Raw genomic sequence first — 26,835 nt, forward strand, 5'->3', positions numbered from 1 at the left:
TGGGTCGACATCATTCTGAGCACTTTGATTTTTTGAGCGTTCATAAGCCTTCTTTGTCTTGGGTGTCTCTCTGGAGCCACCTAGATCAATCCTCCCTACTGAGGAGCTTTTGGTCCTCCAAAAGCATAAAAAGTAATCTGCAACTCTCTTTGTACCCTGTTTGCATCACAAGCATCCTAAAAAGGTCTCGCTTCCATCTCCTTCACCTTTGTTCTTCAGAGTCTTAAGCGACGAACCGACACCTGCTACTTCTGCAACTTGTAGTATATTGTTTTACAAATTACATGTTTTGAATGACATGACCAACTAATGACCCAACGTCCCATACTCGCCGCGAGTTTATAACACATACTCGGTGGTCAAGTTTACAACAAGATGGACGTAATACTCCAGCTATGACAACAAGGCCACATATCAGTGTTGCTTCAAAAAGTGATGAAAACACATCATCACTGCAACACATGATTTACATACATAAGGCCAAACACGATTGTTTTAACCAGTGATGGAAACATAACATCACTTTCAAATTTTTAACATGTAACTCAAAATATGACTCAAAACATGACTAGACATCATTGTTGTTGAATACGTGATGGAAACACATCATCATGGTTACATTTTAAAATGCAACAACTGATTTACAAAAGAATGACCATGAAACGAAAACATGTGTAGAAACCATTTTTCACTTATCTTTGTGAATGGGTCACCTCCTTGAGGTGGTTTTGCTTGTCGAACAACTGCTTTACCTAGTTCACGCACTAACGCTTTGTCTTTAAGGTGTTGCTTTGGATGGAGCTTCCAACAAGTGGCTCTTTGATTACCATTTCTATCCCAATGATTGCAGTAGTTTTCCTTCCACCATATCTGCTTAACTTGTTTCTTTTCATGTTGTTGAGAGGGTTTTTCATGCCTCATGAGTGTTGCCATTCTTTTCCAACACTTAGAAAATGTATGGTTAGGTATACCACAAAAGGTACATACTTTTTGATGCCTTGGTCTTCTTTCATTATTAACAACATGATCATAATCAAAATGAACATTCGAAGATCGAAAATGGTTATACTTTCCTTTGTTGTTTCTAATGTCAGTATGGTGATGAGAGCTTGCCTCAGCTCTCTCCCTACAATGGAAACTGCCATGGAATTATGGGGATGTTTTCCCATCATTCTCTTTCCTCGACGATGTCTCAGATGAATCTAACACCTTCAAGCACTCTCCTTTAGTGTACCTTGAGCCTGCAAATCAAGGTTCATGCACAATGTCCAAAGGTTGAGTTATGCCTTGGTTATTAGCACCAAGTTCTTTCTCCTTGTGCTCCTCTTTGTAAGGAGCCTCATGTTTGTCCCTGTAATTGGGATCTCCCAATGTCCAACAGAAATCATACTATGAGAAGATGAAATAAAAAGGAAATCAACATCTTTTACCTTCTCTTTCGATTTGGAAATAACTGATGAGGGTTTCTCATCATTCATTGTTGGTGGTTCACTCACTGTCTTAGCGCATTCCCCAACTTCTTTCGTGACATACCCAAGTCCTGCATGATGGGGTAATTCCTCTACTTTGATGGGGTTGACAATGCCTTGGCCATTAACACCCAAGCCTTTTCCTTCGTATCCCATTCTCTTCAGTAGTTTGGAGCCAATTCCTGTGGTATGATTTTCAAACACAGCGAAATCATCATCAGGAAACATACATGAAGATGGAGAACTACTTTCTACCTCACATGGGTTATGCTGCAACTTTTCCAAGGCCTTGTCCTTTGCTTGCAGCGGTCGTAGCAAACTTTATTTCTCCTCCTCTTCATGTAGAAGCATCTTCAATTCATCATTCTCTATTTGATAATTATATTTGTTTTGCTTCAATTCTTCCATGGCCTCTTTTGTGGCTTGCAACTGAAGCTGCCATCGCTCCTTTTCCTCTATCTCTTTCTATAGAGTTTCATACAGGATTTCCACTTTCTTGGAAATGTCAAGCATGGTCTCATACATTTCTCTTTCATCCTCTGTCATTGTTCACATTGCAATTCACATCAACGCAAAGATCGCTCTGATACCACTTGATCCAGGTCCGGGTGTAAAGAATGACCCTTCCAAGACCTTTTACTTTCGTGATGTGTTAAAATTTCATTTTAAAAGAACATTAATGAGCACATCTACATGCGGAAAAGAAGAGGAACATAACAATCGTCAACACATAAAAACATAAGTGTTGATAACGGAGTTCGTCCAGAAGGGACTACGTCTTCGAGCCCCGTGTCAAGATGGTGTAGGCCGTTGCATTAGGTGTTGTCAATAAAGATTGCGAACACAAGAGATGATGTCGTGATCATACAAGGAAAAATTCCCTCACACAGGAGTGGCTCTAAGAGATGTTCCACAACTAGAACTCTCAATCAAAAGACTCCTATCAGTATAACACAAAAACATGCATGATGAACATCCCACCAACATGGCACAAAAGGGATCTCAAAACAAACATGCATAACGACAAAAACAAGAGTATCCCAACAACATACAACAAGGGATCTCAAAGCATAACATGAAGAGTTATAACAATAAATACATCATATAAAATATTCTGCATAACGTGAAGCAAGGAATCATGACAACATGAAATAAACAAGATCCTACATCAATATCAATCAAGGATCCATGCAGAATAATGTAAAAGAAGAAGTACATGAACAATAACCATATACCTCACACCACGGGCCATCTGAAGAAGTGGATGTCTCACTGCTGAAGCTTCTTAGACCATCGACCTCAAGGCAATGATCGTATGAAGATTGCTGCTCGCACAAGAAAGTGGACATCTGAAACATAGCTATCAAAAATGTTGAAGCTTGTTGAACATCGATTTCACAGCATCCATTGCAAGAAGAAGAATCGATCACAAGAAGAAGAATTGATCATAGAAGAATCGATCAAAAGATGAAAAGACCATAAGAAGAAAAATCGATCAAAGAAGAAGGATCGATCATAAAGAGAATAACTATTCTGGACTCTCAGCTTTGTAGCTTCCTGGCTATCTAGCTCTATAATGCTCTGGCTTATGTCACTGCAGCTCTGCGATTTGCTTGAATTTCAAGAGCTCTCTAGTTTCATGCTTCTCTGTAGCTCTGCGGCTCTGCAGAGTTCAAGAGCTGCTCTGGCTTCTCTGTGTAATTCACAGCATAGTCTAGCTATCTCTGCATATCATGGCCCTCTCATTCTGTGACCTTTCATCGGGTGTAGCCTCTTTATTGTTTCTCTAGCACTTAACGCTCTCGGGGCTCTCTAACACAGGCTCCTAGTCCTCGGCGTTTGGTTTTTGCCAACCCGATCCGCCAATCCGACACTCCATCGCCGATTCGCAAGTGCCGATATCGCCGATTGCTGCCTGAATAGCGTCGATATCAGCCATCACTGGCCTCCGATTGCGATTTGCTTTATAAAGGCTTAAAACCCATTTTTAAAGGAAAATGCCTTATTTTTCTAAAGAACAAAGCAACCTTCTTTTTGCGATAACTTCATCATCCAGACTCGAATTGAAGTGTTGTTCACACCGTTGGAATCAGGATGACGACATCTATGCTCTAGTCCTGGGTCAAAATCATTCTGAGCACTTTGAGTTTTTGCGCATTCATAAGCCTTCCTTGCCCTAGGTGTCTCTCTGGAGCCACCTGGATCAGTAATAAAACCAAGGGATTGATACTATAAACCTAAGGGAAAAATAAACCCAAGGGATTAATAATAAAACCCCATGATTGACCATCATTAGCAATGGTTGACCATGATTGATATTATAAACCTAAAAGAATAATAAACCCAAGGGATCGATATTATAAACCCCAAAGAATAATAAACACAAGGGATTAATACTAAAACTCCAAGAGATTATGAACGCAAGGGAATAATATTAATCCCAAGGGACTAATATTATAAACCCAAGGTATAGAAACCTTAAAACAAATATTAAAAATACTAAAATAAACATGGTTAGGCATGGTTGATTTTCATAGTGAGACAATCATTGTCACAATGCGACATTGGACCATGGTTGATTATGGCTAACCATTGTTGAATAATATTAAACCCTAGAAATATGACCCCTTAGATCAATAAACCCAAGGGATTACTATTATAAACCTAAGAAAATAATAAACTTAAGAGAATTTATTTTTCTTTTATTATTATTTGAGTTGGAATAAGATTAACAAATAATATTATAGAATCTCTTTGAAAGTGTGTGTACCTGATATAAAGTTATTAGCTTTATTTTATATCACAATCACATTTACTAACATGGTTGTCGGTGACTATATGAATAGTTAAATTTTAGATAAGATTTAGGTTTTTAAACAAGCTATATTTCATTATAATATTAAATAATATTATAAACAAAACCATAGATTCGAGTGAACCTCAGGCTAAAAAAACCCTAAACAAAATTACCAAAACCACCCTCACAAGACATTGTTCTCCTAGTGATTAATGATGATCAGATTTATATTGCATATTCTCATAAAACAAACATCGTGTGCGGTACATTTAACATAAGATATCCAGTGGGGACTGGTTGCTTCAAAAAGTTATAAAGTGTTGCGTTCTAACTGAAATCACAGACGAGGGATGGGCTATTTTAACACCAAAACGGACTCCAATTTCTGTAAAAGTAAAACTAGAGGACTGCTTCCACTGTATCATAATTAAAGAATTCAAAGAAAGTAGAAAGAATACAACTAAATGTTAGAACTTCCTATGGCTCTAACGAGAGTCAACCATCTACATGGTTTAAGACTTTCTCCACTTAACCATCTGCTACGTATAACATCAAATCCCCCGCAGAATTTAAAGATCTATGCTCCAAAATTCTCGGAACAAAATTTAGTTTAGCCCATTAGCTGATTTTCCTACAATTTGCTCGGATCTCTCCTTGATTTCCCGTCAATACATTGATATTTCCCATTGTAGTAATGGAATTACTAAATGCAACTCGAAATTTGTTTACAACACCAGTGTATGTTGCCGTTAGGTCAGATGTAATATCCGTAGACAGGAGTTCCTGATCAATCTGAAGGATCGCTCTATTGTGCAGGACTTCATGGTAAAACCCACAGTCAAAAGAGAAGGGGTTGCCCTTGGTCTCGTCGAGGAAAACCTTTGGATCTTTTCGTATATCAGTAATTTGGTCGGGAGGAGGGCACACTTTCTTCATTGATGTCACAAGAGTTGGGTCCATGGATGGATCTGCCATACCACTATCCTGGAAATCGTAAACCCGGTTGAAGAATCCACAGTGAGCGAAACCTATTGTGTGCGCTCCTGCTCTCACAAACAAATAATAAGACCAATTATCAATGGACTGATAATAAGACCAACTATCAATTATAATAAGACTGACCAATGACCAATGGACTCGGTTAAATAAGTTTAGCAGAGATGATTCTCATCCTCAATCCCTGCTCATGATATTTGATTATGGTGACAGTTAAATTTCACACAAATCATTTGAACTACACATAATAAATAAGTGATACTACTAGTTTACAAAAACTTTAGATTTTATCAATAAAGATTGAAATTTGCACAAAGATTTACTTACTAAGCAATGTCGCTAAATCTGTTAGGTTTAAACCATAGTTACCAAATTCGAATTCGGATTCGAATTCGAATTTGACTCGATATGGAAAAAATTCAACTCTATAAAATTCAAAACGGACAAAATTCGACACTATACATGTTACAAATACTTAAATATATTAATTATTTTTTTTAATAAATTTAAAAAAACAATCATTATATTCAAAATTTTAATGAAAATATTAAAGTTGTATAGGTTGATTTTTTTCCAAAATAGAAGTTATTGTTTTTTTATGTTTTATTAGGCCGATAGGCCTTCCTATGCATCAACAATCATCAACACTTTTATTCTGCTCCGTTGGATCAAGTGAGACACTTTCAACGGTTGATTTGAAGTGTGACTGTTTTTTCAAAATATCAGTTGAGTTGCCTTATTGCTTTTTCCCATTCTTTTATGTCACTCTTGAAGATATTTTTACTGCTTTTTCCCTGCCAATTGTTGTTGCTGTTCTTCTTCCCTGACTTTTGGCAAGCACAGATTAGTAACGTTCATTCTTCACTCGATTGAAAATCTAATGGCCTTTTGGCAAGCATAGATTAGTAACGTTCATCCTTCACTTGATATCCTGCTCCGTTGGATCAAGTGAGACACTTTCAACGGTTGATTTGAAGTGTAACTGTTTTTTCAAAATATTGGTTGAGTTGCCTTACCGCTTTTTCCCATTCTTTTATGTCACTCTTGAAGATATTTTTACTGCTTTTTCCCTGCCAATTGTTGTTGTTGTTCTTCTTCCCTGACTTTTGGCAAGCACGGATTAGTAACATTCATCCTTCACTCGATTGCAAATCTAATGGCCTTTTAGCAAGCACGGATTAGTAACGTTCATCCTTCACTCGATTGCAAATCTAATGGCTGGTGCTATAAAATAAAAGAGCATGTGAACGATAGCATTTGGTGTATTCAGTTCTCGTCACAAAATGGGGTCATGGGTTTGAGGCTCTATCTCATAGCTCTGGCAGGGCTCTGTTTAGGCATCTGTGTTGTTATGTGGGTTCTCATCTAGAATGTATTGTCAACACTACCGGAACAAATGTTCAAATCCGGTATCGCACGGCCTACCATTTTCAGCCTCAAAAGAATTGGATGAATGGTGTGTACAGTCCATATTATTCCAGATTTTTCATAACAACCCAGTATTTGACATTACTGCCGATCTACTAACCCTGTTTTGTTATGTTTGTGTTTGCCTGCATGACTATGTTGCAAACCTCCAACAGACCCAAATGGGGACCTTTTCCTTCCTCTTCAATTCCTTCATTCAATAGTTCTCAGATTTAAAATTCTATGTGATGAAATCGAATTGGGCTGGTTTTGCAGCGCCCATGTTCTAGAAAGGGTTTTACGATCTCTTCTACCAGTATAATCCTCAAGGAGCGGTGTGGGGAAATATTGTTTGGGGGTATGTTGTTTCTGAGGATCTCATTAACTAGCATTCACTGGATCCTGCCATTGTTTCGAGTGAATGGTATGATATAAAGTGCTGCTGGTCTGGTTTGGCCACGTTACTGCCCAGAGACAAGCCTGTAATTCTTTATACTGGATGGGCCAATTTATCCCAACAAGTGCAAAACATGGTCGTTCCTAAGAATATCTACGATCCTCTTTTGAGGGAATGGGTGAAGATACCTCAGAATCTTATTATGATACCAAGTGATCGAATTAATGGGACTTTCTTTAGGGATCCCACCACTGGATGGCTGGACACGGACGACAAATGGAGGATTTTAGTCGGAAATAAGAGTAATCACAGCAGGGTGGCTTTGTTATACGAAAGCAAGGATTTTGTCAATTGGGTGAAGGCCGAGCATCCTTTACATTTGTCGAACTTGACAGGAATGTGGGAGCGTCCTAATTTTTACCCTGTTCCTCTTTATGGGACGAAACGACTAAACACTTTCGTAATTAGGCCCTATCTCAAACATGTTTTGAAGGCGATTCTGGGCGATAACATGATCGATTACTATACAGTGGGAACTTACTTTTCTGGTCAGGATCAATACGTGCCCGACAACACCAGCAGTGACGATAAAAATGGGTTGAGATATGACTATGGCAAATTCTATGCCTCCAAGTACTTTTTTCATCAATATAAGCAGCGACGAATTCTATGGGGATGGGTGAATGAATCAGACATCGTCTTCGACGATATTACCAAGGGCCGGTCTAGTCTTCAGGTAAAGTCAGTCTGATCACACCTATTAGTCTTATATGTTGTTTACATTTTTTATTTCTTCTACTTCTTGATGCATGTGTTTGTGTTTTGTTAAGGCCATTCCAAGAACCATCTGGCTAGACAACATCACTAGAACACAACTTTTGCAGTGGCCAGTTTCCGAAGTAGAATCCCTTCGTCGAAACAAAACTTTCAAACAAAACATTGACCGCAGCGGTGGATCCGTTGTTGAAATTGCAGGCATAAACATAGCGTTGGTACTTACTACACCAATAAATTTCTTTTAATTCAGTACATTTTACCTAACAATTGTTTGCTCAAGACATCTCAATGGTTTGTTTTAATGTTTAAGCTAATTAATTGTCCCAATATTGATTTTAGGTATCGAGTTAGTAGTTCTTTTGTTGGTTTTTAAGATTCTTATAGGAGGGAAATTGAACAGGCCATCTATGACCTTAGTTGAACCAAATATCACTTTCATGACTAAACAGATTTTAAGAAATTATTTCCTTTTTTGTGGCTGTGGTTTCGTTTTATTAACTTATTCGGTGAATTTGTCTTTGTTATTAGGTTGACGTGGAGGTCTCCTTCAATCTCCCAAGGCTGGAAATCACAGAGTTTGAAGAAGAGATGGGAGTGAATTTGACAGCTCAAAATCTGTGTAGCCGGATTGGCTCAGCTGCCAGGACTGTCATTGGGCCATTTGGGTTGCTTGTTTTGGCTTCCAAGGAATTGAATGAATGCATTTTTGTGTTTTTTCAGATCGTTCGCTATCGAAATGAATTGAAGATATTAATGTGCAGTGACCAGAGCAAGTATAAATTCATGAACACTATAACTTATTAATCTGCTGAACATTCCAAGAAAAAGAAAAAGAAAAGCACATTAATCTGTCAGATTGTGTTAATGCTTGCAGATCGTCTTTAGCGAGCGACCTTGATAAGACAACATATGGTACCTTTGTGAATCATGTGGGGTCCTTCAAGGGGCAGACCCTTTCACTGCGAATCCTGGTAAGCTGCATAATATTGGTTAATTTATTGGCAATTTTTTGTGCTTGTGGAAAATGGAGGTCCAGATAACGTTAGAATGGCGATGAAATGAAATAACAGGTTGACCATTCCATCGTGGAGAGCTTTGCAGAAGGGGGAAAGGCGTGCATAATGGCTAGGGCTTACCCCACGCTAGCAATTGGCGAAGACGCCCATCTCTATGTCTTCAACAACGGCACATCCTCTATCATGGCCATCAAATTGATTGCGTGGGAGATGGCTTCCTCAAATGAGTTATAATGTCTTGAATAGTAACAGAGAGTAGTCTAACGAAGCGAAGGGGTTGCCCGGAAAGTTATGGAAATTAGAGTTATATTTAGAGAAATGCTGGCAAGGATTTTTGTAAATCCAAGTTATAGTTGTGAAACTTCAAAATTTGAGGAGTCCTAGACGTTTTTGATGGGGTTGAATCCATTTCCTCTATCAAAAATGCTATTCAAACACTACCTCTACAAGATGTTTTGAAATTTTTTTTTGCCCAAATTCTGACCACTTTTGGCCATCCGGACCATTCCTCCGGCTCGGTAGACGACTTCCATAACAAAGATATCTCGACTCCCATAACATAGATATCTGCCATTCACAGAGCATTAAGGCAATTGGCAAGTGTAAAATTTATTCTGATCGGGCCTTCTAAATAGATCCTGTATTGTTGGGCCAAATTAATTGCGTCGGAAACGACTTCCTAAAATAAGTTATAATATCTTGAACAATAGCAGAGATGGGAATCAATATCTACCATCCCCAAAAGAAAATCAGGATCTGCTGTCATACATCCCAATTCTAGGATTCGTCAAACAAAAAAATCGAGATCTGGCTTTTCCAGGAAAAGCCAATTCAAAAACGTGGCCCAAAAATTAATGAGCTCTATTTCTCTGGTCAACCGATGTGCATCTTCAACTTTAATATTTTTTTATTGGTTGATTTGTTTAAGAAAACCACCGTTTATGCGTGAAGGGTTATGAAGCTTAGTGAAGAATTTTATTTCTTCAAAAGGGCGGGAAAGAAAGTCAAACAATCAAGTTGATAATTAAGAAAATGTAATGCCCAAATATAATTAACGTTTATATGAATAAAATAATAATATGTGGATTAAATATGGTTGATTAATTAATGATAATGGATTAAATGTACGGATAATTGTTATAGTTATTTACTAGATGGGGGAGCAGAGTGATATTTTTACATATAAGGTAATAAAAAATATTTTTTATGTGAAATTTTATTAAAGGTTATTTATTAAAAAGAATAATGTTATAATATATAAAATTATAATTTGAATAAAATATATTTATTTAATATTTATGAGAAAATTTAATTGATAATTGTTTTGTGTGAAGCATTATATAAATTATGAAATTCAAAGTTTAAATCCATCCTGAGTCAAACATACATGTATATAATTCAATATTCTTAATGGTAAAAAAATGTTAGAAATATATACATATATATAAATAGGTGTGGAGCATATGGGTGGAGACATGTTTGAAACCGTGCCCTCTGGAGATGCCATATTCATGAAGGTAAGTCTTGAACTTGATGAGGTGTCATGTAATTCAATTAGAATGAGCTAAGAGCACGTTTTGACTATATAATTTGTTTGTGCAATGTCATCAGTGGATCATGCATGACTGGGGTGACTAGGACTGTATCAAGATACTGAAGCGCTGCAGGAAGGCGATCCCAGAGATGGGGAAGCTCCTTATTGTTGACGTAGTGGCACTGGACTCTAATCACAGAAGCCAGTTGTAGATCCTAATTTAGTTCTAGTATTTGATCTGGTAATGGTGGCTCACTGCTGTGGTGGGAAGGAAAGAACAAAGAAAGAATGGAAGAAGATTTTATTAGAAGGTGGATTCGGTCGTTATAAAATAATCACCATTCCTGATTTCCAATCTGTGATTGAAGCGTTTCTGCTCTTTATGGGCTCATTTTTAGTATTTACAGTATCAAAATGCAATCAAATTATTGTATTTACAAAATAAATGAAGATTTATCAAGGCCTTATGGAGACATGAAACATCTATAGCTAGTGCTTTTCTTTAGTCTTACCTCGCAGAGAAGACAATGCATTAATGGGTCACGATACGCTCCTCATCTCCTTCGAAGACATGGAGGATCCGTAGATAGTGTTGTCCTTTCATCTTACCTCTCTCTGAGTAGATAATGTATTAACAGGTCAGGGGGTTTTGTTTTTTGTGGTTCTGTTATGGCTCATGAATGGATGTGTTTATGGATTGAAATTTAAGGAAAATATGGGTTTACTGTAGCATATGAATGGGATGCATCCAAGCATTGAAATTTCAGAAGTTGGGTTTATTGTGCATATGAAATGGCATGTGTTCATGCTTTTGAAATTTTACTCAGAGAAAAGAAAAGATGGATTTGGTATTGCATATGAATGAGATGTATTCTTCGTATATGCTTGGCCATCTATAGAGGTTTCTTGATTTTGGGTAATTAACTTAACCTCTTGATTTTGGGTAATTAACTTACTCTAAAATGAAATAAGATATTCAATGTGTTCCTTGTAATATAGATATAAACAAAACATCTAAAGAAAAGTAATTGCACAATGATCCAGTGTAAGAAAACAAAGTTTTCCACAAACCAATTAACTCTTCTAGAAAAATTCAACAATTCCAATTTAATAATCCTATCGGCCTCTCTTTGTACCTTTTGGGACAATTGCTAGTATAAGAGTTATTGATTTGTAGCCAATTTTCTATTTTATAATTTCTTGTAAGGTAAGAATTATTTTTTTTAATTGCAATTTGTTATTTTATAAAATTTTCTAATATAGAAATTACTCTTTTTTTTTTTTTTTTTCTATAAAAATTATATTCTTTTTTTCTTTTCTTTTTTCAATAAGAGTTACCAATTTGCTAAGATAGAAATTACCCCCGTTTTTTTTCTTCTTCTTTTTTTCCAATAAAAAATACCAACTTGCTAATTCTTAAAGAAAATTTATAAAAGGTAATTGATCTTAGCATTAGCTTTGCCCTTCTCTACATTATTGCAATTTTCCACCAAGGTTGTCTAGTTCCAAACTTGTTTTTCCCTTCCCTGTATTATTTTCACTGGGCTTGGGCAGATCCAAACTTGTATTCTTCCAATTCCTCAACAAAGCAAGGCTGGAATTAAAAATTTCTTCCAATGCATCAACAAAGCAAAGCTAGAATAAAAAATTTACCTTGCTAGGACAATTCCTACACAACAATTGAAAAATAAGTTCAATGACCTATTTCCACTAATTCAACAATTGAAGAATAAGTTCTTAAGTTATTGAAGTAACTATAATTTTTATTTTTTAACAAAAATAAGTAAAAAAAAAGGTAAATTAATACTTTTAAATTTACATAAGTACAACACCATCTAATTTATAAAATATATTTAAACAACGTTTGAAAATATCTTAATTCGAATATTTTTATGTATTTAGTCAACCATGTAGATTTGTATATATCAAACTTCCATATCTATTTACCGCCTTGCGTACCATGAGATTAAGTCCATCGCAGATTCCTCGGAATCCAAGGGACATGGGCACGGTCAAAAAATTGACTGCACCCGTGTCCATATTCCCGAATATTCGGGGAATCTGCAATCGACTTAAGGATGTCCCTAATGTAGCACCGTACTGAATTAGAATTCTTTGAATTAATCGCTGTACCGAACCGAACTAGCAAATTAACCTCTTTTTTTCACCCATACGGACTAACTTGGTAACTATGGTTTAAACCAACAAATTCGAATGCACTTAGCACAACGTAAATGGAGAATGTGGTACCTCGAATGATCACATCGTCTATTTGGAAACTTGTGTTAGAAATTGTAATTATTTTGGCAAGTGGAGTTGGGTACAAATAAAGAGTCAATTAATTAAGTGATCAAGTGTTGAGTGAAAGTTGAGTTAAGTGATAGAATACTTTTAGTGTGTGGTTGCATGTGGATGCATGTAAATATATTTTAGGCAAATTAGTAGTTGGAAAATAATAAATACCCTTCAGCAGATTTATTGTAAGAATTAAGTTTTGTGTGATCAATAAAAATGCACCTCGTATTTTATGTGTAAATTCATGATTGTTCTCTTTACCAAATTTTGTGTGATAAATAAAAAACACATCCCATTTTATGTGTGAATTCATTATTGTCTCTTTAACTTTCCCACATCACATCCCATAGTCCAATTGGTACAGGGTAAATTACAATGTCCAGTTATAATCATTGTTTTCACAACTGAAATCCTAGAAAAAATCAGGATGAAGATGGCTGAGTTTGATTGTTTACCATTGCAACTGCATCACGAGTAGCCAATGCGATAATATCCGTTGAGGAGAGGATTCGTTTGCATCTGTTCTCCAACAGAGCTTTTATTTCGTCTATTAGATCGAATCCTCTGAGCGTCAAGTAGGGTACAACATCCTTCTCTGCAACGTTATCTTCTGTGCTATCGATCAGAACAGATGCATCACAGCCCTGTACATGATGATTGATTTCAATACATTAAAAAAACACTGTTGCAATACTGTTTTAATTCTGACAAATTTAATCTAAGATAGGAAAGTGTTCTACCCGAACGAAACAGTCGTGAAAATGCAAACGTATCAACCCCGCTGGCATGGACTTGTGCACTGGGACATGTCTTACTGTACAAACCTACCTGCGTATGTCAGGCTACCGTAAATGGTAACATTAATCAGTTTATATTATTCCATCTTCAAAATTATGATACGAAGAATCCAAAGCAACTTCTACCGGACTTCTAATAGTTAATAATTTGCATCCAAGCTATGAATTTAGAATCAATTTAGTGTGTCAGAGGTGTTTTCTAGGTGAGTAGGAAAGAGAGGTAATCTGTTATTTGTATGGTAAATCAAAATAATAAAAATAAAAAAGATTTATTTATTTATAATATTAATTTGTAGTATTTATGTTTAATATAATTTATTTAAAGGGAAAAAGATAACCCTAGATCTCACACTTTAATTTAGGATCTACTCAAAATTAAAATAAACCCAATCTTTGTTTATTTTAAAAAATGTTTACACTCGTAAAATGGGAATTTCCATTCAGAAATTTAACGTTGATTTTGAAAATATACTAAAATTGGATGGATGAGTGAAACGAACAAAAAAAATTCCCTATATATACCATTCTAAAATATTAGAGTATTTCAAATGGCGTTACTTGATTTGAATATAAATTTTAATGAGTGAATTGTTTACAATTATAGGCTCGGTCGGATTTGCATTGGATTCCTCAAATAGATTGAACTTTTATGTTACAGATTCGCACGTGAAAAAAGGAATAGAATAAATATAATCATATGCCATTTTACATTTTATAAAGCATGTTCTACGGTTTGCTTCCTGTGAGTTTTTTTTTCAGAGGGAAAAAACTTCATGATTTATATTAAGAGGATATAAAAGTCGAGATACAAGAGTAGACATAAAGCCTGAAGAGCAGAGGTTTGCTTCCTGTGAATTATTTATAATTAATTTTGACTTTTATTTGAATTTATTTTTCTGTCAATTTCGATGGAAATTAAGTTAAAATTTGTTGAATCAAAATTTATATAATCTGAATGTTTTAGAAGGTGTTTTTGCGTTAAATCCATAAATACTCAATAACAAGTATAGTATTAATTTTATCATTCTAATATAATATATAATTATCTCAAATGACAGTTTGCATTTTATTTTTCTCCAAAATAAATAAACACTCAAATTACAGGTGACATTGGAAGTATATTGGTCTCCTAAAATTAGAAAACACTCAACTCGGATGCGAAAATGGTTACAATATTCAAGATTCTCAATCAGTCCTTTTTCATATAGTTTCATGTTTTTATTTTTCTAAAAAGGTGCATGGCTTTCGGTGTAAATTCTTTACAGTTTTTAGTGTACCTTAGCCGAAGTATTTAAATGTTATGGATTTTAGTATATATTAGTTATAAGTATTTAAATTGGTCTAGTTTAATTTATAGATGAAGTGGATTTTTTTATTAAAATCTGGTAAAATAATTTTAAGAAAGAATGTGATTTTTGTTATTTACAATGTATTTTTGAATGCATAAATGGATTCAACACTCTGAAAAATCTTCTAGGGCACTCTTAATCTACAGATTAAACAATTTAAACTAGAGTTTTTAAAAATATTTATCAATTTTTGGTTACAATTAACCAGAAAAAATGTATTGATGAAAGTCATTTTGTCTATAAGTTAGACTATGCCTTTAAAATATTATGGCTATTTTTTTGTAAATAAGATAGTATGTTGCTTGGTAAACTGACAAATTACAAAAAGGGATGTGTGGGAAAGAACCCGACACAAGACCGAGCGGAAAAGCTAGTGTTGGTCATAGCATAGGTTGTATTTACAGTACGACCGAGACAAAAGAGGGAACATAGTACAAAAGAGGCGCCAAGAGGTGCTCTCATTACAACATTTTCAAAATTGAGAAATTAGAAGCCAAGAAAGGAAAATAATGCCTTATGGTAGCCGACCATGCAGAAATTGTTAACCTCCACGACATACAGACTTGGGAAGAAAAACAGAGAAGGAAACCAACTGCATCACTCCTGGTTGGTGGTGACGCGATCCTCATCCAGACGAATGGGAGTCTCCTGAGAGCTTCCTTCTTGTTGCGCGTGATGACCCAACGACTCGTGGAAGCCCTAGAGTCCTCTTTCTTGATGCTCGAGGATCCTTCGGCAGTTAAATGGACCTTTGTTGTCGACTTCTTCTTGATGACAGTATAATTCAAAGCATCCTGAGTGATAAATATGCAATGGTGGATGACTTTAACATACACTATAAACTTTTTAGTGAGTCGGCCAATATTAGATTCTAGAGTCTTGGATCACTCCTCTTGTTCCTACATAGCAAGCCCCATGATGGTCTTCATTTGCCACCATGTTTCAATTGTATGCGCATAGACGTTTTCACGCACCCGAGTGAGAGTAGGGTCCGGAATCCATGTAAATTCCACGTCGACCTCCTCCATGGTGACCTCTCTACGGAGAATATTGGCATGGACCTCTAAGTCTGAAAGTCTTTGCTGAGTTTTCGGGTTAATCGTCGTCGTGAAGCACAGTGTTGCGCACCTAGCAATAGTTTCCGCGCGAGTGGTAGGGGCCGGGCCCAAGTTCTGCCAATGGGAGGCTGCAAAACTGCACGCACCTCCCTTACTTGGATCAGGGGTAGAGTTATTCCTCAGAGCCATGAGAGTAACTGAGGGATTGGAATGCAGGGGGAACCAGAGATTGAGGGGCAAACAAAGGAGGGAAAAGGTAGTGAGAAGAATGAGGGGAAGAAGGAGGAGGGGTGAATTTATAGATGCCAAGAGGAGGAGGGAGACTGGAATGAGGGAAAGGAGGTGGGAAGGGGAAGCATGTGGATATCTGAGGAGGGGCAGGGGAGTAATGGCAGAGTAGAGAGGAAGAGACTGGGAGACATTAGTCACACAAGGGAGAGGGGTGGTGGCATTGCAAGCTTTGGAGACAGGCGAGCCTAGGATGAATCTGTACTCAAACGCCCTCCACCTGTCCTTCTCACTGAGCAGAGAATTCATCTTGTAATGATGAAAAGTATGCGAACAGTTATTGTTCGGTGGAGTAGTTATCTTCTTCATTGATTGATGCACATTGCTGACATAGTTCCCCTTCCTCCAATTCATGGCATGCTCAGGACTTTAGGTGAAGGTTACAAGTCGTACCCTCATTCGCCAGTCTGTCTATGAATTTATTTCATTTCCTTCTGATTGCTTGAAAGTGGAGGCCTAACATGCTGTCAACTCCCTGCTTGATGCGTTGTATTATTTTGTTTAGGCGCCAATTTTCCGAGATCTTGTCCACCTCGAAACCCTGTTGAAGTTTTTTTCCAATTTGGGTAGCCAATGTGGAATCTCCTTCAACTATCAGAGGACTGAGGTTTAGGTTGTGCACTATGGCTATGTCATGTTCCAGGGCATGAGGTTCAACAAAATTGTTGGTGGCTGAACCTATATTTCCCTCATAAATCCAGATTATCTCACCTTTACACTTTCTGAAGACCCCTCCAAAATCTATTAGGCCCTGATTCCCTTTAGTTTCACCATCGTAGTTGAGCTTGAAAGTCCCTTGCTCTAGCGATTGCCACATGTTATTTTTATTATCATTCCTAGGGAGGGGAGTGACTTCACGGGACTTGATATGAAGGAGATCAAGCATTGAGAGAATTCTCACTTCCTGGAGGATGGGAGGGGCTTTGACAGTCTGAGTGAGTAGAGAGGTAATTGTTTCGCAGAGCGCGCTTTTGATCTTCGTGATAATAAATTCCTCTTGGATGGAGAGGCCGCGAAAAGTTCTCGCGTTGTGTTCCTTCCATAGAGCGCGGCAGATCAAACCAAGAATTAAATTCCATGCACGGTTAACCAGAGGATGGGCGGAAAAGTATGTTCTCTAGTTCATGATGGTACTTTAAATGGAAGATGGGTTCTGATCTGAGCTTTTGAGGACCAAAGAAATCCAATTCCAAACATTGGACGCGAAAGGGCAGACATTTAACATATGATTTTGGGTTTTTTCTTCTTGCTGGCAGAGGGATCATCTCAAGGGGCCAATAAAGCCTTTTCTTCTTAGATTGTCCCACATTAAAAAAAAATGTGCATGACTGAACAAAGGAAGATAGAAATTTTCAGCCAAAGCTTCCTATCCCAGATTGCATTCCATTTCAGATCTAATTGGAGTTGATTGTGCTTTTCAATGTATCTGTAGGCTTCGCTGAAGGTGATGTGTCCTTCTATGTTTTTCCCCCATCTAAGTTTATCCTCAGTAAGGTCAAGGAGGATTTGTCTTTTGTGTAACTTTGAGAAGAGGTCCGACCAGGTTTGGGGGTTCATATGGGGATTCCATTCCTCGTGATTGATCCAATTTCTCCATCTGTCATTTTCTTCACTTTTTCCCCAGTATTGGTTGACTTTCATCTTCCCTCTATATTTCATTTCATCCTTGATATGTTGATAGTGATATTGATCAAGTTCCAACCTTTGTGGCTAGGCATCCTCTCAGAAAATAGCCTTTTTTCGCAGCCTCTTTCCCAGAAATTGTGTCTTTGAATGATGTCCTTGTTCTCCCAAGCTTGATTCGAGATGACAAAACCTTTGATATTTCCATTAAGCCTCATGATTTTCTCTTGTGTTAAGGACGGAGTGTACTTTGCATTCCAGAGGGTACCCCAAGGGGAGTTGGGGTTAGCAATCCATCTCCATAGGTTTTTGGCTCCCAAGGCCTTTCCCAAGAGGTCTATATCTCTAAGACTGACCACCATCTCTTTTGGGCTTGCAGATTTTTTCGCATGCTACTAGAGCCCATTTCTGTTTGACCTCTGCACCTCTCCATAAGAAGTTCCTCTAAAGGTTTCTGATTTTGTTTGACATCAATTTTGGGGCTTCCAGTGTTGAGTACATGTAAAGCGAGATGGCCTAAAGGACAGATTTAACCAGGATAAAATGCCCAGCCAAATTTAGAGATCTAAACGTCTAATTAGCCAATCTTCTCTCCAATTTGTTTAGTAGGTTCTCCCAAGTGGCCCAAGAGAGAGGCCTATCAGTAAGGGGAACACCAAGGTAAGTGGAGGGGAGAGAGCTAATAGGAATGGCTAGGAGTCTAGTGATGTTCCTGCAAATGGGAGGTAGAGTGTTAAATAAAAACAACTTGGATTTAAGGGGATTGATGGAAGTGCCAGAAGCAGTAGAGAAGTCTGTCAAGATGGACATGAAAGAGGAATCCTCTTTGATGGATGGAAGGCCCATGAAAAAAGTATCATCCAGAAATTTCTAGTGAGTTGTAGGAGGTCCAGAGGCATGGGGTTGGAGACCAAAGAGCTTATTATCATGCAGGGCAACAGTGATAGAGCAACTTAGCCCTTCTGCCATTATAACAAAGAGGAAGGGAGAGATTGGATCCCCTTGCCTGATACCCCTTGTAGGATTGAAGGGTTGTGAAGGTGACCCATTCACGAGGATGGAGAAGAAATCTCCTGACACCATAGCCATGATCCACTTGATGCTCTCTTTGTGGAAGCCAAACACATCCAAGTTCTGTCTCATATAGTTCCAGCTAATTTTGTCAAAGGCTTTGGACATATCTAGCCAAATCATCATACCAGGAATTTTTTGGGATTTGAGAAAATGAATAAGCTTATGAGAGAGGATGATGCTATCCATGATTTGTCTCCCTTCCACATAGCCAGACTGTTGGTGGGAGATGAAGAGAGGGAGGATGAATTTAATTTGATTGGAAAGAACTTTGGAGATTATTTTGTATATGAGATTGCAGAGGGATATAGGCCTAAATTTGTCTAGATAATCCGCAGAGATTCCCTTGGGTATTAGAGTTAGAAAGGTGGAGTTAAGGGCTTTAAGGACAGACTTATGAATTCAGGATTCCTCCACCAGGGTATGAACATCCAGCCGTATGATAGGCCAGCATGTTTTGTAGAAATCAATGGTGAACCCATTCAACCCTGGAGCTTTTCCATTGGGCATTCCCATGACCACATCTTCCACTTCCTGGAGGGAGACTTTCCTTAGAAACATTTTTTTATGGTTCTTCGTGAATATTTTGGGAATATTCTTGGTGATATTTTTGATATCCTGATCCTGATCATTCCTTGGCTCTTTGAGAAGAGAGTTGAAAGAGTTGATGAGCTCTATTTCCAACTCCTCTTAAGAGTGAATTAGATGACCCTCTTGGTTCTTCAGAGCCAGAATTTTGTTGTTCCTCCTATGTTGTATCATTGTTTTGTGGAAAACATTCGTGTTCCTTTCCCATATTTCAGCCAATTTATTCTAGATTTTTGTTGCCACAACTTCTCTTCCTGAATGGCTCTTTCATCCCATCTTTGTTGTAGTAGTTGTTCCTCTTGCTTACTAGTATCTGTTAGCCCTTCATTAATTATAATTTGTTGAATAACTTCCAGTTCGTGTTCCAAGTTTTTTTCATCTGTAATAATATTGCCAAATGTTTCTTTGTTCCATTTTTTGAATTCCTCTTTGATATGTTTTAACTTTTGTTGGAAAGTATACATTTTGTTTCTAGTTCTGATGGGAGAGTAAGTCCACCATTGTTTCATTTTTCCCATGAAATCTGGGTGATTCAACCAGAATGCCTCAAATATAAAAGGCTTTTTCTTCAGACTCATGGAAATTTGAATCTTGAGAGAGATAGGCCAGTGATCAGAGCTTGCATGCGAAAGGATTCTCGCCTCCATTTCCTAGGAGGTGAGATAGGTTGCCTCATATAGAAGGAAACAATCTAAACAGGAGGCTATTTGACGGTCTCCTCCTCTTATGTTATTATAGGTGAAGAAACCATTGCTAGTGGGAATGTCAATGAGTTTGAGGTTATCAATGTTGGAAAGGAAAGCCTCAGAGTCCTTATCTAACTTCCGCATTCCTCCTTTCTTTTCAGATAAAACAATGTAAACTTTGAAACGGGAATTACAAACTCAAAACGGGAACTCTGGCCAAAAAACCCCGAAAAAACATCAAAAACAGTGCTAAAAACGAAAAGTGTTGATGTTGGAATAACACATTTTTTTTGGGTAAATTTTCAACATGTTTTAAAAATGGCGGTCAAAATCAATTTTTTGCTCAAAAATTATCTAAAAAACACCCTCAAAACGAAAAGTGTTAATGTTAGAAGAACACTTTTTTTATCATGACCCCGAAAAACATTAAATTTAAAAAAATAATGAAAACATAAAATAAAAAATAAATAAAAAAAATTAAAACAATGAAAAAACACTTAAAAAAAAAGTTTAAAAAAAAAATACAAAACATAAATTAAAATATATACTAAAAACAAAACATAAAATAAAAATGAAAAATGAAAAAAAAATCAAATATATAAAAAAAAAGAAAATCAGTCATAAAAATGTAAAAAAAGAAAACAAAATTAATTATAAGAATTAAAAAACTAAAAAAAAAACATTAAACAAATAAATAGTAAAAAAAATATTTTAAAAAAATGGGAAAAAAAATGGTTATTTTCTAAACCATAAAAAAAAAAATTGGCAAAATAAAAAAAAATGGAAAATAAAAAAAACAAACATTAAAAAAAAAATAATAATTAAGTAAGTAAAAATAGAAAAATTAAGAAAAAAAAATATTAAAAATAAAAATTAAAAACAAACTAGATAAAAAAAAAAAAAAAAAAATTAACAAAAAAAAAAAAAAATTAAAAACTACTAAAATTAAGATTAAAATGTTGATTATTTAAAAAAAAAATATAAAAATATATACAAAAGACAAAAATAAAAAAACAAAAAATGTTAAAAAAAATTATCTCACAAAGCATAAAAGAAATTGGGAAAAAAAAAAAACAAAATTAAAAAATATATATTTATATATAAAATTAAGTAAAAATAGAGAAATTAGAAAAAAAACACTAGAAAAAATTGGGAAAAAAAAATAACAACAAACTAATTTAAAAAAAAAAAAAAAAAAAATTAACGAAAAAAATTAAAAAACAGGTAAAATTAATATTAAAAAAAAAAAACAAAAATAAATTTAAATTATAAAAAAATTAACGAAAAAAATTAAAAAACAGGTAAAATTAATATTAAAAAAAAAAAAACAAAAATAAATTTAAATTATAAAAAAAAAACCAAAAAATGTGTATTTTATATTAAAAAAAAAAGTGTAATTATTTTTTTGTTAAACATGCTTATTTTATTTACAAATAAAAAATAAAAAATTTAAATCTATTTTTTTTTTCAAAAAGCTTTTTTTTATTAAAAAAAATTATGATTTTTTTTTAAACAATTATTATTATTATTATTATTTTTATTTAAAAATACAAATGATTAAAGTTACATTTTATACTTTAAAAAAAAATAAAAAAAATTAAACCTACATTTTATACTTTTAAAAAAAATAAAAAATTAAAATTAAAATTTACATTTTTTTTTAACAAATTTTTATTATTAAAAAAAAATTATTATAAAAAAAAATTATTATAAAATCACAAATCATTTTAAAACAAACTTATTTTTTTAATTTAAAATTAAAAAAATTATTATAAAAAAAAATTTAAAAGTTAATATTTTTTTTTGTTTTTTTGTTTTTTTTAATTTAAAAAAAAAAAAAAAAAAAATTCGGTGGCCATTTGCCCCCCGGCCGCCCGTGGTGGCGCGGCGGTGGGCGGAGTGGCCTGCCTGCAGGCCCACCGCCCACCGCCGCGCCACCACGGGCGGCCGGGGGACGAATAGTCGATTCCCAGAATCGACCATCCGCCCCCCGGCCGCCCGTGGTGGCGCAGCGGTGGGTGGAGTGGCCGGATGACAATCCGACAGCGGACAAATCATAGAACAGGGGAAAATGTTGACGATGGCGGCGGCCACTATCCCATGCGGACTGGCAGTGAATATCCCCTTGTTGTCGTCGGCTTTCAGTTCTTCTTTGCCTCTGGGATGTCGTCGGAGGTTGAAAACACAACGACCAAGAAAGGAACCATGGCTGAGGAGCAGCGATGGAAGGCGTTGCCGGTGCTCTGCTCTACCGGGTGGCGTCGATGTCGAGAATTTGGGCTACGATATTTACGAACTGCTTGGCATGGAGAGCAAGGCAGGACTGGGCCAGATTAGGACGGCTTACCGATGGCTTCAGAAGAAGTGCCATCCCGACGTCGCTGGCCCTGATGGCCACTACATGTCGATTCTTCTCAATCAGGCTTATTCCGTGCTTTCTGATCCCAACGCCCGCTTTGCATATGACCAGGGCTCAGTTCAAATATTTTATCGTGCTTTAGTTTTTGTTTTCAAAGGAAAACCTGGGAGCGAGATAAATTCTCTGGCACTTCCCTGCAATTTGGCACCGTTGGCATTTTGTCCATTTTATTCCTTTTAGACCTTTTGGTGTTGATTACAGTGTTTGTTTCTGTAAGGAGTAAGAACATGAATATGAACGAGACAGAGAGTGAGGCCGTTGAATCAACAAAAAAATTGGTGGATTTGGTAGTGGAATCCACCAATTTTTTTTAGATTTTTAGAATCAATCATACACCTAAAGCACTCAACCATTAAATCTAGCACACAGACTAGATTTAATAGGTGACAATTATTATCAAATACATAAAATGTAATAATAAAGTCAACGGATTAAATGGTGCGAGATACAATGTTACCAAATACACGGACAACATGTGCAACAGGATTAAATGATGCGAGATACAATTTTGTTCTGTAATTTTGCACTCAAATAAAACTTTGCATTTAAAAAATTTGACCTTAAAATAAATCTAAACTGATTAAGAATATTAATTAAAATAAATATATGCTGATTAAAAATATTAATTAAATGCCAGATAAGTTTGGACTTCACAACTATATTATTCTGATCGGATGGCCTTTGTTATAGGCACGTTTTGTTGCTCAAAGTGGTCCCAACTTGAAAGAGAAAAGAAGACTAAATCATTTGGGCAAAGAGTTTGGCATCGACCATTAAAAAAACAAAAAAAAATATTAACCTTTAAATTTTTTTTTTTAATAATTTTTTTAATTTTAAATTAAAAAAAGGAAAGTTTGTTTTAAATTGGTTTGTGATTTTATAATAATTTTTTTTATAATAATTTTTTTTAATAATAAAAATTTGTTTAAAAAAAATTGTAATTTTTTTTTTTTTTTTTTTAAAAAGTATAAAATGTAGGTTTAATTTGTTTTATTTTTTTTAAAAGTATAAAATGTAACAAATAAAAATAATAATAATAATAATAATTGTTTAAAAAAAAAATCATAATTTTTTTTAATAAAAAAAAAAGCTTGTTGAAAAAAAAAATAGATTTTAATTTTTAATTTTTTATTTGTAAATAAAATATGTATGTTTAACAAAAAATAATTACACTTTTTTTTTTTAATATAAAATACACATTTTTTTGGTTTTTTTTTTATAATTTAAATTTATTTTTGTTTTTTTTTTTTAATATTAATTTTACCTGTTTTTTAATTTTTTTCCTTAATTTTCTATTTTTTTTTTTTAAATTAGTTTGTTTTTATTTTTTTTCCCAGTTTTTTCTAATGTTTTTTTTTAATTTCTCTATTTTTACTTAATTATATATATAAATATATATTTTTTAATTTTGTGTTTTTTTTTTTTTTCCAATTTCTTTTATGGTTTGTGAGATAATTTTTTTTTAACATTTTTTGTTTTTTTTTTAATATTAATTTTACTAGTTTTTTTAATTTTTTCGTTAATTTTTTTTTTTTTTTTTTAACTAGTTTGTTTTTAATTTTCTTTTTTTTTTTTTTTTTCTAGTTTTTGCTAATGTTTTTTTTTTAATTTCTCAATTTTTACTTACTTAATTTTTTATATATATTTTTTTAATTTTATTTTTTTCCAAATTCTTTTATGGTTTATGAGATAATTTTTTTTTAACATTTTTTATCTTTTTTTTTGTCTTTTTTATATATATTTTTATTTTTGTTTTTTAGAGACAATTATTTCATGTGGATTGAAAATTTAATTAACGATGTATAAATATGTAGAATATCGAAAATAAAAAATATCGACCTTCTTCTTTAAATATGCAAATCAATAAAAAATAAATAAATAAAAAAAGAAAAACAAGAAAATATGAAGAAGAAGATCACTTCCAAAATTATTAAATTTACAAAATAATTATTTACATTTCATACATTAGAAAATTTAAAGTCAAAAAATAGGGCTTTTAAAAAAATGGTGTGATGCAGAATAACCACTTTTTAAAATCAGCATGAAAATCACTACCATTCACTACCATTCTAAAACGTAATGTACATAAAAAAAATTAAAGTGCCAAAAGCTATGCTCTAAACAAAACATGTGTGTTCTGCATCACCCCTTTTCAAAATCGGGTCACTTTTTTGCTATCTCTACAAAACGGGTAACAGTATCAGTTCCCGTTTCAAAGTTTACATTGTTATAAGTTAGTTATCATATTGAAATCACCATCTATGATTTTGATAGGGTGGTGTAGAGGGTCAAGGAGATTGGATATGATTTGGAGCATTTTTATACGGTCTATCACCTTATGCGAGGCATAAACATTGGTTATAATAATGGTCTCGTTGGTGCCTATTATTCTCAGGATCACTGTCAAGGAATGGTGAGTGGCCATAGAATATATTAGGTCAAGTTTGAAATTTTTCCAGAAAGTCATGATGGCCCCCGTCATGCCTATAGTCATATTAGCTAAGGAGATGTAAGGCTTGAAGCATGATTTGAGAAGGAAGGGACGGTGAGTCGAGTCCAGTTTCGTTTCTTGAATGATTAGGATGTAGGGATTATCAAACAAGACTCTACTTTTTAAGATGCGTTTCTTGCCAGGATTGTTAAGTCCCCTAATATTCCAAGAGATGCAACTCATTGAAATGGAGATGGGTATAGAGCTAGAGCCTTTAGCTTTCCTTCATTGATTAGCTTGGCTCCCAGTTCTTGAAGGAGCTAACTAGTGGTTTTTCGTCCTCGCATTCTGCTTGAGCCTTTGAGGTTTATTCCTTCTACTGGGATGTTGGCTAATATGCCTTTTGAAGTTATACTTTCTTGTGATGGATAGTGGGTTTCGAGTTTTAATTCTTCCTAGAGGAGATAAGCTCCTTCAATTTTTTGTAACTGTTGTTTTGATATGGCATTTATTCCTTTCTGTTTCCATTCATCTGCAATTGTTGCAAGGTCTACCCCCTGCAAAGTTTCCTCTATTGCATTTTTCCTCTAGTGTTTCCTTTGTTTCTACTTGTTTTTTTTCTGTATCTTCTAGTGCCCGCTCCTTACCTTTGTTGTTATTACATGTATCCCTTCCATCTTGGTCATTGTCTACCGGGTACATTTCTTCCTCTCCTGCTTCATCTGCTATCATTTCGTTAGGGTCCCTTTGCTCTTAGTTACTATGCACTACCTTGAACTAATTCTGACTTGCTTCTTTCTATAGGTTCTTATTGGGGATAGCTTTCTTCCTGTTATTCTTATTCCTGGAGATTACTTTGGTGAAACCTTCACTGTCTTTTTGTTTATTTTCTTGCTCTTGCGCTTGAGGGGTTTTATTCATGGGACAGTCTTGGAAAAAATGCCCATGCTCGTGACACTTTTTGCATCGGAAGGGGATTTGTTCATAGTCTATACTTTGCAGTTAGAATTCAACCCTGAAGATTAATTTGATTACTTTTGGCAATGCACCAGAGATGTCTATATATACGCAAATTCGGGCGTAGGAAGCATAGTGACCCGTTCTGGTGCGTTCATACATTTTGATATACTCCCCAGCTAGTCTCCTATACCCTTTAAGACTGAAGGAGCCCAATAATCAGTTGATAAGGAGTAGAGTCATACCCAGACTGGAACCCTAGTAAAATCCTATTTTTCTGGTGTGAATTTCTTGCTCCAGAATCTCATGTATAAACCGACTGAATTATAGAAATTGGATACTCCTTCAAAAAAATTGTCTCTGTCTTCTAGGAGGTCAAAGAAGACTATAAAGAATCCTTTGGAGCCCAGTTGAAGTCTAATCTCCCCTTTGGGTGTCCATTTTCTTTGAATCCAACAGTGCAGGGCTCTTTCAGTTGGCCATATTCCCATGAACTTACATCTAACTCCGTGTTCCTGCATGTATTCTCTGTATTTAGCTACCCCGAGGTCCTGGATTTCCAGTTCTGGGATTTTCTTAGCTTTGGGATTACAACTGTTCTTGGTATTTTTCCCCTGATCTTGCGGCTGCTTCTAAGATTATGAAGGATTGACGTTGGCTGGGAAGGGCGAGTCTGCGGCCTTGTCCTTGTCTATGCGAGTGTCCTTGGTGGATCTTTTCATTGTGTTTTCATTCCTTTTTGGTAGCTCGTTTTGCTGTGGATGAGTAGTTTCTTCTTTGTTAGAGCTTCCTCCTTGTGACATACAGAAGGCAGAGCTGGAGGGAAACTTTGTGAAGAATGAAGCTTGGCATGGCAGTCGACCAGAGACCATATCCTTGA

General features: G+C 35.2%; 1 protein-coding gene and 1 pseudogene across 1 annotated transcript; one reads left to right on the forward strand and one right to left on the reverse strand.

Annotated features, from left to right (window-relative positions):
• Positions 1-4,884: 4,884 nt before the first annotated feature.
• On the reverse strand, positions 4,885-7,078 carry LOC149251563 (putative peroxidase 61 pseudogene; annotated as a pseudogene).
• On the forward strand, positions 6,661-9,093 carry LOC149251564 (beta-fructofuranosidase, insoluble isoenzyme 1-like). The gene is made up of 6 exons (XM_089453925.1): positions 6,661-6,727; positions 6,946-7,802; positions 7,897-8,058; positions 8,372-8,616; positions 8,718-8,814; positions 8,914-9,093. The coding sequence occupies exons 2-6, from the start codon at positions 7,200-7,202 to the stop codon at positions 9,091-9,093; spliced, it is 1,287 nt and encodes a 428-aa protein (XP_089310051.1). The 5' UTR covers positions 6,661-6,727; positions 6,946-7,199.
• The last annotated feature ends 17,742 nt before the right edge of the window (positions 9,094-26,835 follow it).

The sequence above is a fragment of the Pinus tabuliformis genome, chromosome 7 (genome assembly GCF_031772625.1).
Source record: "Pinus tabuliformis cultivar Carrire ecotype Pingquan chromosome 7, CPIR1, whole genome shotgun sequence".
Taxonomy (NCBI): Eukaryota; Viridiplantae; Streptophyta; class Pinopsida; order Pinales; family Pinaceae; genus Pinus; species Pinus tabuliformis.

Coding starts and splice junctions, on each gene's coding strand:
- LOC149251564 (XM_089453925.1), top strand. CDS start 7,200: ATGGTCGTTCCTAAGAATATCTACGATCCTCTTTTGAGGGAATGGGTG. Junction 8,059..8,371: donor CAGGCATAAACATAGCGTTG/GTACTTACTACA, acceptor CTTTGTTATTAG/GTTGACGTGGAGGTCTCCTT. Junction 8,815..8,913: donor CCCTTTCACTGCGAATCCTG/GTAAGCTGCATA, acceptor ATGAAATAACAG/GTTGACCATTCCATCGTGGA.